Source organism: Manis pentadactyla, chromosome 7 (genome assembly GCF_030020395.1).
Source record: "Manis pentadactyla isolate mManPen7 chromosome 7, mManPen7.hap1, whole genome shotgun sequence".
NCBI classification, from domain to species: domain Eukaryota; kingdom Metazoa; phylum Chordata; class Mammalia; order Pholidota; family Manidae; genus Manis; species Manis pentadactyla.
The window spans coordinates 19,425,640-19,439,836 of record NC_080025.1 but is presented as its reverse complement, the minus strand read 5'-3'; the positions used below and the strand labels follow the sequence as shown (position 1 = coordinate 19,439,836).

The window sequence follows — 14,197 nt, the reverse complement described above, 5'->3', positions numbered from 1 at the left end:
CTTTCATCACACTTTTAGTTCTCTGAATAGCCAAGCAGACTCTCCGCCCCAAACCACTTCCCCTGCAGGGTTTGAGAGAACTGACTCCGTTTTTGAAAGAAGTTCTACTGTAGGCAAAATGCTTTCAGGCAGCATCGCATACTAGAGAAATCATTTGTGAAAAGACGAGTCAGTCCATACGGCAAACTTCATCGTTGCCACAGCCTCCCCAGCCTTTAGCAACCACCACCCTGATTAGTCAACAGCCACCACCCTGATTAGTCAGCAGCCATCAATAGACCTAATAGCAAAAAGATTAGGACTGGCTGAAAGCTCAGATGATGGTTAGCGATTTTTAGCCATGAAGTATTTTTAACTAAGGTATGTACATTTTTTAGACATGCTGCTATTGCATAATTTATAGACTATAGTATAAACATAACTTTTTATATGCACCAAGAAGCCAAAAAATTCATTTGACTCTATTGCAGCGGTGTGGAACGCAGCAGGCAATGTGTTCGAAGTATGCCTGTCCACACATGAATTTTAAGGAATTGGCTCGTGATTACGAGGGCCGGCATGTCTGAAATTTGTAGAAGTGGAGCACAGGCTGGAAATTCTAGGAAACATTGATGTTGCAGTCTTAAGTCCAAAATCTGCAGGCTGGACACTCAAACAGTGTTACAATCTTGAGGCAGGTTTGCTTCTTAAGGAAACCTCAGTCTTTGCCCTTAAGAGTGGATTTGCAAAAAAACCTACAGCTTTGTACTCCATCTTCTACATACTTCATCATCACAATTCTGCTGAGATAGGTGTTAGTATATTTAATTTTAAGATGAAGGAGCCCAGTCTCAGAGAGATGAAGTGATTTGCTAAGAGTCCCCAGTGAGTAAGAGGCTTTCTTTAAGGTTATCTGTTCTGTGCAGAGCTGTCTTTCAATATGAGGTAGTCCTTGCCCTTAAGATGCTTTTGGATCAGGCTATACTCTCCCATCCTTTATTTAAGGCTGCTTGCTCTCACATGTGCCTTCAGAGAGGAAATAGCTGGTCAGGGACAGCACTGTCATGTGCTAGGCTCAGTAGATGGACTCCACCACCCAAGAGATGGCCTGGTGTTCTTGCCTCTAGCCAGTGTCTCCTGATTTCTTGTCTATGCCCCAGAGAAAAGCTTCTCTTTAAACATTCCTCTTCACACTTCTGCTTCCTTAAAACCTTTTAACTACCAGATATTTACTGAGTACATAGCTTGGGCCCAGCACTGGTCTGTGTTCTGGGAGATACAGCAATAACCATAGTAGAGCCCTTCCCTTGTAGAGCTCACGTTTGAGCACAGCGATGGGCAGGAAAGCAGTGGGGAAATATATCTATAAGGGTGATAGGTACTATGAAAAGAAGAAATCACAGGACAGTGGTGGTTGGAAGGGGGAATCTTCTTACTCTGAGAAGATGGGTCCCTTCTTTACACTCATGTCCTGCTCTCCCTCCCCAGTCTGGAGATGTATCTGTCCTGCTGGAAAATGAGATTTTTCATTGACTTAGTGAAGAAAGTATGACATTCAGGTGACTGGAAAGGTAAATAATGCAGTATGTAAAGTAAACAAAACCAGTGCTTCTGAAAGCAGCGTTTCCCACACACTTAAGTAACATAATACCAAAATGCGTTTGGGTTTCTATAGTGCAGTTCCCTTTATCAGGGAGCCAACTTTCATCCTGCTTATCTCTGGTGCTTTTGTTTGGCTTTTGCTCACCGAGGCCCTACAGAGCCATATAAAAAGACCTAAGAGAGCCTGGCTGAAGTTTCTCTTGCAGGAAGGCCCCGGTTCAGGACTCTGGAAAGGGTGGTCTCTTTTGTTCCAGTTCACAATGGATTGGCTTCAGTTTTTCTTCCTCCATCCTGTATCACTTTATCAAGGGGCTGCTTTTCCTTTTGCACTTCTGTTTAATTATCTCTGCATTATGGATTCATTTTCCACCCATGCCAGGTAGGTTTGATGGCTAACTTGGTCTTACATACATGAATACTATAGCAGATTGAAAGCATGGATTGGACTGCAGATGTGAGGATTAAATGTTCATTACACTGGCTGTTTTAAGTTACTATCAGTACCATTGATTATTGATTAAGTGAACCCAAAGCTTGATGGGTTTCCATCATCTGAGAAAAGGGCAAAAATAAACTCTGGGGAGAGATAGATATTGAAGTGGTATAGGAATTCCCCAAATGAATGCATAGGTACAATCCCCGGATGTCCCAGATGTTCTTAACCAGTCTAATGTCATGGAATTTTATGATTTTAAATAAAACTAAATTCTACTAAATACATAACTAAATGTGATTTAAAAAATGCCGTTGTATGATTTCTCAGAGAAATAAGTCAAAACAAATTTCACTAGATTAACTATATCTCAATCTGGGACTCCAAAATTGTCTGGAGAGATTTGAGAACTTAATTGAAATGATTTTTTATAGGTAATAAAATCAACACATTAGGGACAGTCTGTATTTTTTAAAAAGGTTTTGTGGGATATTCTTTTGTTAAATAAAAATCCATTGTAAAGGGCTATCTCTTGTAATTCACTTATTTGGGGAATTAGGATTTTTATTTAGTGGGGATTCTTAAGTAAAATCTAGCTGTAACAAACAGGATTGTTGAATTTGATTAAACTGTGTTATATTATTACAGTTCACAGCAGGCCAATGGTCCTTACCTTCATGTAGGAGATGTGGGGTATAGTTGTGAAAAAGTTACCTATTGAGAAAGAATCACAATAGAGCAAAACCACACAAAAATAAGAGGTAATTCTCATGGCGTTAAGATTGCTGGCTTTGGAGTTAGCCTGGTGAGTCCTGGGTCCCTCATGTCCTGAGTGTCCTTGGTATGTGAATAAATTCTCACCAAGTTTATCTGTGAAATGGGAATAATTTCCTATCTCATGGGGTCATTTTAACCATTAAGGAAATAAAGATAGTTTTAATAAAGTGATTATTACCAAAATGCCTACAATTAAGTAAGCACTCAATAAATCATGTATCCTACATTGTACATGTATAGACATTTTATTTATTTATTTTTAATTTTGGTATCGTTAATATAAAATCACATGGGCAACACTGTGGTTACTAGATTCCCCCCATTATCAAGTCCCCACCACATACCCCATTACAGCCACTGTCCATCAGTGCAGTAAGATGCTATAGAGTCACTACTTGATGTATAAACATTTTAATGTTTACAAGTCCCCAGGTGGATCACCTCTGGGTGGAGGGTCGCTTTGGGCTTCCTCTTCTGCCATGTAAAGAATAAGTGTTCCCCCTCATTTTCACATGGCAGGGAAGTGAAGGCTTGGACCAGTGCCCACTGGGGTGGGCTGGCTCAAAGAGAGGCTCGGGAGTGGCTCCGGGCCTGTGTGAGAGAGCTTCTCACACTGAGGTGCCTACCAGCCTCCCCCAAGAAAATTCTCACCGATGTGTGCGCGTCACTGCCATGCAGCCGCGACTTATGCCCTGTGATAGGGAAAATGTAGGCCTCTTTGACTCAAGTCCCTGTTTCACACCTTTTATGACCCCTTCGTTTAGGTTTACTAATTTGGCACCAATTAAAACAAACCTCCATATACTGTGGAAAGAGCTGTGCACTCATAATGTGAATTCTCCCAGGCCTCTGTAGGTCCTCAGAGCATCTACTAGCTTCCAAGGCTACACAACCTATTTCATGGAGGTGGGGATTTTACAAGTTAAAAACCCACCCACTCATAGGATCTTAAACTGCAGGAGAGAGGATTAGGGCAGACATAAAGATCTTCTAATTGAGTTGTCAAATGCTTATGGAAGGGAGGCACTGAGTGTCCTCTCTCCCTCTGGAATGGCTCAGGCCAATGCAACTATGTAGCTGGGGAAGAGACACATCTTGAAAAAAAGATGCTCTCCCAGAGCCTCGAGGCTAGATTCTCGCCACTTTTCAGTCACGCAGCACGCCCCTAGGTTTTTAGGATGTCCTGCCTCAAGAAATTTTCTGGACCTGTCATTTACAGGACTGAGGGGCATGTGGTGTTGCCACTTGAATGGCAGACATCAATGAGGGGTTTCCGAGATGGTGAAGGCAGGAATCGAGGTTTGTCTCCCAAGGTAGCTGTTCTCAAATAGACTAGCTCTTCTCCCATGGTTCTTCCCTTCAGAACAGCAGGACGACTGCAGAGTGACCACAGTATGACTCCCGCAGCGGCCTCCCTCCACTGGCTTACCCGGGATGACCCTCAAGTGCCTTGTTTGTTGCGTGGCCCCACGGCAGTCTCACGCCAACCTTTTTCTTCCAGATACTCCTTTCTCCTGGCTGGAGGAGGCGCCCTCGCCCTGGCTGCCATGGGTCCCCTGGCCGTGCTTGTCTTCACCCCTGCCCTGTGCGCCGTGGTTCTGATGCACAGCCTCAGCCCGCGGGATGTGCACAGGTGGGCTTTCGTCTTTCAGATGAGCTGGCAGACACTGTGTCACCTTGGTCTGCACTACACCGAGTATTACCTGCAAGAACCTCCTTCCACGAGGTAAGGTGGCCCACTGTTTGTCCTGAGCTGACCAGGGGTTTGCTTGTACTGTCGTGGTCGTGGAGAGAACCCGGGTGATGCCTTTGAGTCAGAATTCTTCCACATTTGAGCAGTGGGACCTTGAGCAAGTCATTTGATCTCTCTGTTTCTTTTTCTGGAGAAAAGTGTGTGTGCTGGGGGTAGGGGGTAACAATACCTATCTTTTAAGAGTCTTATGTTAGAGATAACGAACATAAGTGTAATTATATGAGCGCAATTAACTACCATGTGTTGCCTGCGAAGCAGCCTGGCCCTTCGCTGTCATTATCATTGTGCCTGAGAAGGCGGTTGAGTGTGGAGTCCAGGACCCACAGATGAGGCCTGCCTGGAGGTAACTAAGCAGTTTGATCACTTGGACACACAGCCAGTAGCCTCCCCTCCGCATTAGCAGAACAGGGAAGGTGTATATACACCATAAACCTTTGCTGTCTTCCCATGGGAGCTGCTGTGCACAAGTTTTACTTCCACTGAGACAGCTATTCCATCCTCCCAGGAGGGTCATCACCCAACCTAGGAAAAAAGAAAAAATCGGGCCCTGATGAGAGTCTGGAGAAGTGTTTTCATGAGTCAGTGAGATTGCCAAAGTTAGGGTAAGCAGATGTCTCTGCAATCTGAGGCCTATGGCTCCCAGCTCCATTATCATAATAGGCATGGGTCCGTCCATGGTCATGCAGAGAACAGGGGCTGTGACCTTCTCAGGTGGGTCACCTCTGATTCTAACCAGCTATTGGTTCACTCACTTTGCATCCCTACCACACCTAAGATTCTCTTTATTCTGTTTTCACCAAAAGCTTCAGGGTTTGCTTTCCTGAAGAACAGTCAAGATGGCAGGTGGGTAGGGAAGGGGAGTACTGACTGGTTCTGGTAAATTAGGATTTTAGCAGGAAGCTGGCACCTGATGGAGGCTAGAGGAACAAGTTCACAGGATCTGGCTCAGTTGGAGGAAGGCTGAGCCAGAGCCGACGTAGGAACATGTATTCATTTGCTCTGGCTGTATTACAAAGTACTGCAGGCTGGGTGGCTTACACAACACAAATTTACTTCCTCTGGCAGCTGAAGTCCAAGACCAAGGTGCTGATCTTGGCAAACTAGGCTTCTTGGGAGCCCTCTCTCCTTAGCCTGTGGATGGCTGCCTCCTCCCGTGTGTTCACATGGAATTCCTCTGGGTGTGTCTATGTCCTCACCTCTTCTTTTCATAAGGGCACCACTCATATTCGATTAGGGACCACCCCAATGACCTCATTTTAACTTAATTACCTCTTTAAAGCCTATTTCCAAATACAGTCACATTCCAAGGTACTAGAGTTTAGGACTTCAACATATGAATTGGTCCAGGGGTGGATGGCACATTCACCCCGTAACAGAAAGTGCATGAGGAGGGTGGCATTTGGAGGCTACTGTGCTTACTGTTAGAGTAAGTCCAGTGAGGTCAGCTGTCCTTAAGCCCTCAGATGTACAGGTAGAAACAGCAGTGGTTGGGAAACTGCTATTTTCCCTCCATAGGTAATTCTCATTAATTTTCTGCACAATAAGCCTGCCAGCAGGATCTTTCTTTACTCTGTGATGTGAAGCCAGACAGTTCAGATGATGGGTTCAGAACACACCTCAAATTGCTGATGGCTCTGTGCACACCCTGAACCTCTAGCTTGACTCATTGCTTCTCAGCCCAAATCCCAAAGCCTCCACAACCTCTGCAGTCGGGGATTGCTTCATATTTAAACTCTTCAACCTCCTGCTATAATCTCTTCACTACTAAGTTTTTGTTTCTTCTATGGCAAATCTCTCCCAGATCCCTGATCCTAGTACTTCTTAGCCATTGTTAGAAATATTATAATCAGTATTTCCTCATAATATTCCTTGTCATTCTTTTGCCTCTTTGACTGATTAACTTTCCCACTGACCGTTTGATTCTGGATAGCTTGTGGTTATGAATTAATCCAAGAATCTTTGTGGGGGCGCTGCAGGACATGAGGTTGGTCTTAGTTGTTCAGAACCACCCATGTGCCATGGGGTCTTATGGGGAGTGGCTGGAATGGGGTGAAATCAATATGGTGCTTTTATCTTCAAAATCTCTTTCAGGTTCTGCATCACTCTTTCTTCCCTCATGCTCTTGACCCAGAGGGTCACATCCCTTTCTCTGGACATCTGTGAGGGGAGAGTGGAGGCAGCATCAGGAGGCATCAGGAGCGGCAGCAGCTCTTTGGCTGAGCATCTGTGTAAGGTGCTGCCCTACTGCAGCTACTTGCTCTTTTTCCCTGGTCTCCTAGGAGGCCCTCTGTGTTCCTTCCAGAGATTTCAAGCTCATGTTCAAGGGTCCAGCAATCTGTGTCCCAGGCACTCTCTCTGGGCTCTGAGCTGGAGGGGTCTGCAGATTCTGGGGCTGGAGTGCCTGAAGGGGGTCATGAGGGGGGTGCTGAGTGCAGGAGCAGGACTGACCGACTGCCGGCAACTCCAGTGCATCCACGTCATGTGGTGCACAGCCGGGCTCTTCAAACTCACCTACTACTCCCACTGGGTCCTGGATGATGCCCTCCTCAGGGCAGCAGGCTTTGGATCCCCTGGAGAGGAGGGATACATCCCTGATGCGGACATCTGGACACTGGAAACAACTCACAGGATAGCCCTGTTCACCAGGAAGTGGAACCAAAGCACAGCTCAGTGGCTCAGGCGCCTCATATTCCAGCGCAGTAGGGCCTGGCCACTGTTGCAGACATTTGCCTTCTCTGCCTGGTGGCATGGACTCCATCCAGGGCAGGTATTTGGTTTCCTCTGCTGGGCTCTGATGGTGGAAGCTGACTATCTGATTCACACCTTTGCCAATTTGTCGATCAGATCCTGGCCGACGCAGCTGCTCTACAGAGCTCTCACATGGGCCCACACCCAGCTCATCATTGCCTATATAATGCTGGCCGTGGAGGTCAGGAGCCTCTCCTCTCTCTGGCTGCTGTGTAACTCTTACAACAGTGCCTTTCCTGCGGTGTACTGTATTTTGCTTTTTCTATTAATGAAGGGAAAGCATAAATTTAACTGACATTTTTCCCCAGCCTTCATCTACATCCACGAAACAGTTTATAAAGTGCCAGGTGGTACACTGGTGATGCATATGTTCCAACTTTTCCATAATAAAAAGGTATTTTTTAAAATATTGGATGTACCTGATGTCTTGTCATAGAATTTTGTGCATCCACCTTAACCACCTATTACAGTGGCACTGAGGATCCAAAGAAGAAAAAGACATGGTTTCCTCCCTTAGGGTTTACACCTTAGGTGTAGAAGCAAAGTTGAAATGAAATGACACATAAAAACATAAGGTACTGTGACCCAAATGGCAAATGGTACATTCGCGGACATCTAAAAATGGAGTGTGCATTTGGTCCAGCTGATCCTGGAACATGAGTTTAACAAGACAAAGACAACAGTGAAACAAAACTTAAATCATATTATCATACTGGTTTGCTCCAGGAACTAGAGACTCATATGCTATCCACAGTAACATGAAGAATTTGGCCTGAGAACAGAAAAGCGGGTATTGTCTTGGCGATGTTAATAAACTGAAAATGCAGCTAGGACTTGATAACTGCTATTGTTAAATATAAACCTGATTCATGAAATAATTCACATGAAGAGACCAATAGTTAAGTCAACACTGTTGCAGTAAAACATTGAGGGTCTGGTTTCTTTTTCTTGGCATATCCAAAATAACTCCCTCTACTTCTTCCTCTGAGGGGATATAAAGTGTAACGAGAGAAAGATGGCAGGACCTCCAAGTGACAGTGAAGCAATGTCAATAACGAGCACTTTCCCAGTGTCTCTGCAGGCCACCCGGGCTCTTACATAATTACTATTTTTGTTTAAATCAGTTTTAACTCAGCTTACTTTCAAAACTGTGCCCTCTTTCTAAGCAATGACATTGATGAAAATTGTGTTTTTTAGTATATTTATCATATTTCCTAGTACTCACTAAAAAAATACATATGTGTTTAAATGAATAACGTTTATTTGTGCACTGCTAAAAATCATCCACTTACCCCAGGATTACACCCATCCCACAACAGGAGGCACTGTAGTTTCTAAGCTTCCAGAACCAATCATTTTCATCCTTCTCCAAATATAAAACGGCAAGTAAGCTTTTAATCTTTAAAACCTGACAAAGATAATAGTAAGTTAGAAGGTATGGATCACTGAGAAAGTCCTGTCAGTATCACTCACTAGCATTCAGGCAAACAAGCAGCCCAGTCTTAGTGGACAGAACATCACAAGAGCAGCGAGGGCCTGGAAGAGGGGGTGTGAATCTGTGGTGGCCTTAACCAGCACTTCTCTGCTTTCCCTCACTGCACTCGACAGCCCCGAGGAGATGGCATTGACAAATGGGGTTCCCAAGGCTGGAGACAGTCAAGGGGGAAACAGTGAATAGCCATGGGGGTGCTAAAGGACTCTTAAAACCACTACAAACCTATCACCAAAATGATGACCCTCAGAATCCACCCCCGAGACCAAGTGGGATGGTGGTGGTAGGGGTGCTGTAAATGGGGAGACAAGCTAAATAATCACTGCAGCATTAGTATAAAAGAAAAAGTTCCAACATTAGGAGAATGGTTAAGCAAATTATGAGGGATTGTTACTTTTAATAGTGTGCTTTAAAACTACTACTTTATGATAATGAGAAAACTGTTATAATAGTAATAAAAAAGGAAAAAACAGAAAAGTTTAATGCAAGAATAAAATTAGCGATTATTCTTGAAAATAGGCAATTGCTTATTTAACAGTGTGGATGGTAATTTATATCAAGCACATTAGCACATAACTGAAGCTAATAATGAAAATCACAGGTTGGACATCACTTTCCCCAGTGGAACTTGTGGGGGAGGGTGGGAGAGTACATCGCGTGGTGCAGACACACTCACTACCAACCCGTCCTGACTCCACCTTGAGAACTGGTAAAGAGCAAAGAGGAACCAGACCTTCTGTGAAGGTAGAAATGGAGCAGAATTGATGAGGATAAGTAGAAGGAAAGGACTATAAATGAGAAAGGGGAGAATGAAGAGAAAGGAGCCAAGTAGCAGGAAACACTAGACTCAAAGGATTTAAATCAGAAGTTAAAGTACAGGACATGAGGTTTTGGGGCAGAAGGACAATAAGAGTGTGAAGAAAAGAAGGGTGTGGTCTGTCTTGTAGGAGTTTACTTCCCCACCTCTTCAGGTCAGGCGTGGGTGTGCGGCTTGCTCTGGTCACCGAAATGGGGGCAGAGGGGGTGTGTACCCCCAGGCGGAAGTTCTAAGAGCCAATGTGTGCTCTCCATGCTGTCTCCAAGAGCTTGTCGCGCTCCCAGTGGAGGGTGCTGTCAGCCCAGGCTCGAGCGAGTGGGCTGGGAGCACAGGCACGGCCCGTCTGCCACACACACGTGGTGAGCGAGAAACGAAGCTTTGTTGTTCTGTGTCCTGAGATTTGGGCATCCTTTGCTACTGCAGCACACCTGAGCCTATCCTGACTGGTACCAGAAGCTCTTCTAACACATTCTGATGGTTACTTGTAATCGGCCTAGACAGAGATCAAAATCCATTTTCTTTGTGAAGCATTCTGTCCTCCCTTCTGCTGTCGCACACTTCTACTCACCCAGCCACTCTGTAGACAGAATACAGTGGAGATCTCTGAGACGCTTTTGTCTGTTCTCACTATACCTTCCACTTCATTTACTTTGTAGGCCTGGTGCCTGGTTCCAGCAGTCTGTAGAATTAATAAATGCCCATGTGGACTCTGCAGTGTTCCAGGTGGGAATCCAAAACATCACATTAATACATGTGATACTGGGCACAGCTTCTCCCTTTCTTCCTGTCCAAGCAGATAACAGGCCCCAGGTTTACTCTCAGGACACGATGCCACTGGGAAGAGAACACCTTGCAGAAAAAGGTTTATCCTTTTTCTCTGTGTCTTTTAATCAAATCCACTGTGATAGGAGGAAGAGGATCTGTGGAAAAGCAAAATGGTGTTTTCTCCAAGGTTTGATCCAGGGGAATCCTAATTGAATTTGGGTGCAAAATATGTAAAATGTACTGGAACTTCACTTCATCAGCCTGACTCTGTACACTTGGTCCTTTGGGCCAGTAGATGGCGCTAATACTAAAACTGTGAACATGGAGCTTCTTTTGCTCTGTTGACTGTTTCCTCAGTAATAAATTCTGTGCATTTGCTTCCGTCCATCGGTCACTCATGAGCTGCCTGGGAGCCCACCTTTGCTGCTAAGACTCTTAGGCAGTTTGTGGCTCTGGCTTGTTGTGCAGCCTGCCCAGAGAGAGAGGGAGTGTTTTCTGTGAGTTAGGGATGAAGAAGATGTGTCACTGAGCAGAATACCTGGGGGTGACTGGTCTTCTGGACCATTCTTGGTACTGCAGGAAATATGTTCTCCCCACCCCAAACTGGAGACTGTGAGATGGCCATGGGGGTGCATGTGGAGATACTAAGATCTGCTGGCTTGGCTGCTCCCACTCACCGCAGCACCCCAAGGAAACCCTCTGCAAACCGCCTCTCCGTATGCTGCCCCTCCCATCACCTCCTGCCCGGGATCCCACCACGGACAGGGCTAACATACCTCCCTGGCACGTTGCCCACCCTTCATGGCAGTATCGTCCCATGTGCTCACCACAGGCATTTCATTCAGGCTGTTGTTTTTCTCTTCAATTTGATCCCATATGTTTTTGTTTTCTCAGAGATTTCTTAAGTTTCAGATTCACCAAGCCTTCCCCTTTCTGTTTTAAGTTTGGCAATATATTTCTCTATTCTAAAAACAAAAAACAAAAACCAGCGTGTTCTCAGGTCTGGTGCAGGAAGGTGGGGAAGGTCGTGTCCACTGGAAGTCCATCACCACACCCTGGCTGTGTTTGTCAGATAATCAACAGGCTCCCTTGATTAACTGAAGGTGCTGCAAGGAATGACAGGACCAGGTAATTTCAGCATTTTCAAGACATAAGGCTCACAGAGTGACCAGTGTCTGCAATGTATTCAGTGAAGACTGGATTGTTGAAACTTATTAAGAAGAGTTTGTCTACTGGTATAAGAGGGAGCTGGTTAGCAGTACAGAGAACAGTTAAGAAACAGAGTGAGCCCTCTGAGGGTCACGTTTAAACCTCACAACCACATCATGAAGTAGGAATTATCATCATCCTCATTTTACAGATGTGGAATTGAGACCCCGAGGGGTTAAATGACTTGCTTAAGGCCACACATTTAAAAAAGGAAGAGCTAGAAGTCCAGGTAGTCTGACTCGAGAGCCCACACTGTAAGCACTATGCCAGGATGTGTGCTACAATGTCAGCCCTCAAGGAATTTATAAAGTAGTTACAAGGTTAAAATGTCAACAGGTCTGTTTTGCTTGGTAAAGGTTTGGAACAAGGCAAATGATGGTATTTCTAGCAACAAGTGGGTAGGATTAACCAATAGTTTGGACCTGTGGTCCAGTCCTTAGGTTTTTTTTTTCAAATTCTGCCTATTTCTTCTTCACCCCTCACATGCCCCTGACAGAGGCAATCAAAAACTTGGTAGTCATCCCTGACTCCTTCCCCCTGACCATTCATTAGCAAATCTGCTTGGCCATTCCTCTAATACACCCTAAATCTCACCACCTCTCACCCATTGTATTTGGGACCCAGAGATCAAGGTGTCAGCATCCAGAAGCTCTCACTGCCACCGCTGCCATCCCAACTGCCTCCTGCACCCCAGGGTGCTGAGTAAGCTACAGCAGAATACTGCTCCGAGGTCCGCTTGCACCCCCACGAGCCTGCCTGCCTGCAGAAGGGCTGCCAGAGCAGCGCAGGCAGGGACTCCCCTCCCCACTCAGCTCTGCTTCCCACATCTTTCCCCTGCAAACCCCTTTCAGCACACACAGGGATCAACTTCCTTTGATATTCTTGTGTCTTTGTCTACCTCACTAGATTGCTAGCTCAGAGAGGGACCGTGGTGTTCCCATTTTTTTTCTATTCCCCAATAGTACCTAGACTGCTGTCATGAAGTATGTAACTGCCACTGGGAACAAAGAACTTTTCTAGATGCAAAGCTTGAACCAAACAGAGTTTCAGTGTAAGGGTCTCAGTGACATAGCCGAGGTGAAGTTCAGACCATTTCTGCCTTATTAATTAGACACTTCTCAGTGTTTAGAAGGTTTTTAAAAACATATATATTATTTGTGTATATATGGAAAACTGTTTAAAGCAATGTACTGTGAAAATAAGTACTAGACCATTGTGCTTATAAATGACAAATGTCATTTCTAGGACAGAGTATTGCTCAAAACCATCTTTTCTGTAATCCTTAGGAGATGAATCCCCTCTTCTCCACTGTTACGCTCATAACGAGGTGTTAGAGCTGATTCCCCACCTATTATTTTGGAAGTTGATGATTTAGACCATGACAAAAATAAATGAAAGTCCAACCATCTTAGTTTAATCCTACGGAGCAGTTCAGTCATGAGCAACTTTAGAAACAATCCTCAAATGTCCTATGTAAGTATACCTAGTTTTCAGGAAAACTTCTGTCCTTATTTTTGGGAGGTTCATAAATCTAAAAAAGTTTATTGACTTTTATGTCATAGCTATATTTACATATTACAAAATAAACTGATTGGCCAAAAAAGAAAAATACCTCTGAAAGTAAATGCCAGACACACTGTAAAACAGGGTAACTAAATTATTAAATAGTAATGCTCTTACAAACAGATATGGACACACTCAAGTTTATTCCACCATATTTTATTCTATTTGATTGTTTCTATGGTTGTAAACTGCAATGAAGTTTCTCTTCCATAAGACTAGCCATTCTTCTGGCTCCTGAAAGGAAAAGATTCCTGAGTTTCTCTCAGTTTCTCCCATTAGCACTGCCTCTAAATAAACACGAAAACAGAATTACAACTGAAAAAGGAACATTTTTCGACCATAATTTCTCACTTGTGAAAAAATATATATATATTTTTTGACTGTTTTATTCCCCTCAACTGGAACTGATAAGTTTAACAATTAATACCCGAGCTGTTGTGACTACAGTGTGTGGGCCTAAACCCGGGGATGGGTGTGGATGATGTTCAAGAGACTGGAGGCAAAGTCCGTAGTACAAAGTTCCCTGTAAAAATAAACTGTAAAACTGTCTTTACCTCTGGTTTTTCTGCAATGAGAAACAAATATTGAAGAGAGATTTCAGATCTTGGAAATCAGAGAAAGGTCTATGAGCATCTGAAGCTCAGAGTAACTCTTAAATTCAAGAGTAGAAAACGTGGCTCTAGAGCTTCAGCTGCTGCTCAGCAACACCTCCCTGTCTGGGCTGTCTCTCTCCCTCCGTTATCTGGTACCCAGTGAAGGGTTAGAGTTCTTGAAGCTTTTTAAAGGCTTTTCAGCAAAAGGAATACCCATCACAAAGCATTTCATTTGTGTAAGATGTGGAAGACACCCTAATTAAGGCCACTGAGGTATTGTGTACAGGAGTGACAAATAATTGTTTCAGTCAGCTTAGTTATCTCCTTTTTTCCCAGGACAACTTTCCATTCTTCCTATTATAGATTAGAAAATTAGAAACACAAGAAGTTAAGGGGTACTAGGAACAAACATTCCGTTGTAAGAAAAGCCAGCAGAAACACAATTACAGAACAACACGGGTCTGGG

General features: G+C 44.3%; 1 protein-coding gene across 1 annotated transcript; it reads left to right on the top strand.

Annotated features, from left to right (window-relative positions):
- Positions 1–389: 389 nt before the first annotated feature.
- On the top strand, positions 390–10,331 carry MBOAT4 (membrane bound O-acyltransferase domain containing 4). The gene is made up of 3 exons (XM_036894153.2): positions 390–1,960; positions 4,293–4,517; positions 6,636–10,331. The coding sequence occupies exons 1-3, from the start codon at positions 1,635–1,637 to the stop codon at positions 7,585–7,587; spliced, it is 1,503 nt and encodes a 500-aa protein (XP_036750048.2). The 5' UTR covers positions 390–1,634; the 3' UTR covers positions 7,588–10,331.
- The last annotated feature ends 3,866 nt before the right edge of the window (positions 10,332–14,197 follow it).

Bases quoted from the DNA above. Each gene is read 5' to 3' on its own strand.
- MBOAT4 (XM_036894153.2), top strand. From the start codon at position 1,635: ATGCGTTTGGGTTTCTATAGTGCAGTTCCCTTTATCAGGGAGCCAACT. The intron at 1,961-4,292 runs GTAGGTTTGATG...TTTTTCTTCCAG, and splicing joins TCATTTTCCACCCATGCCAG to ATACTCCTTTCTCCTGGCTG. The intron at 4,518-6,635 runs GTAAGGTGGCCC...AATCTCTTTCAG, and splicing joins CAAGAACCTCCTTCCACGAG to GTTCTGCATCACTCTTTCTT.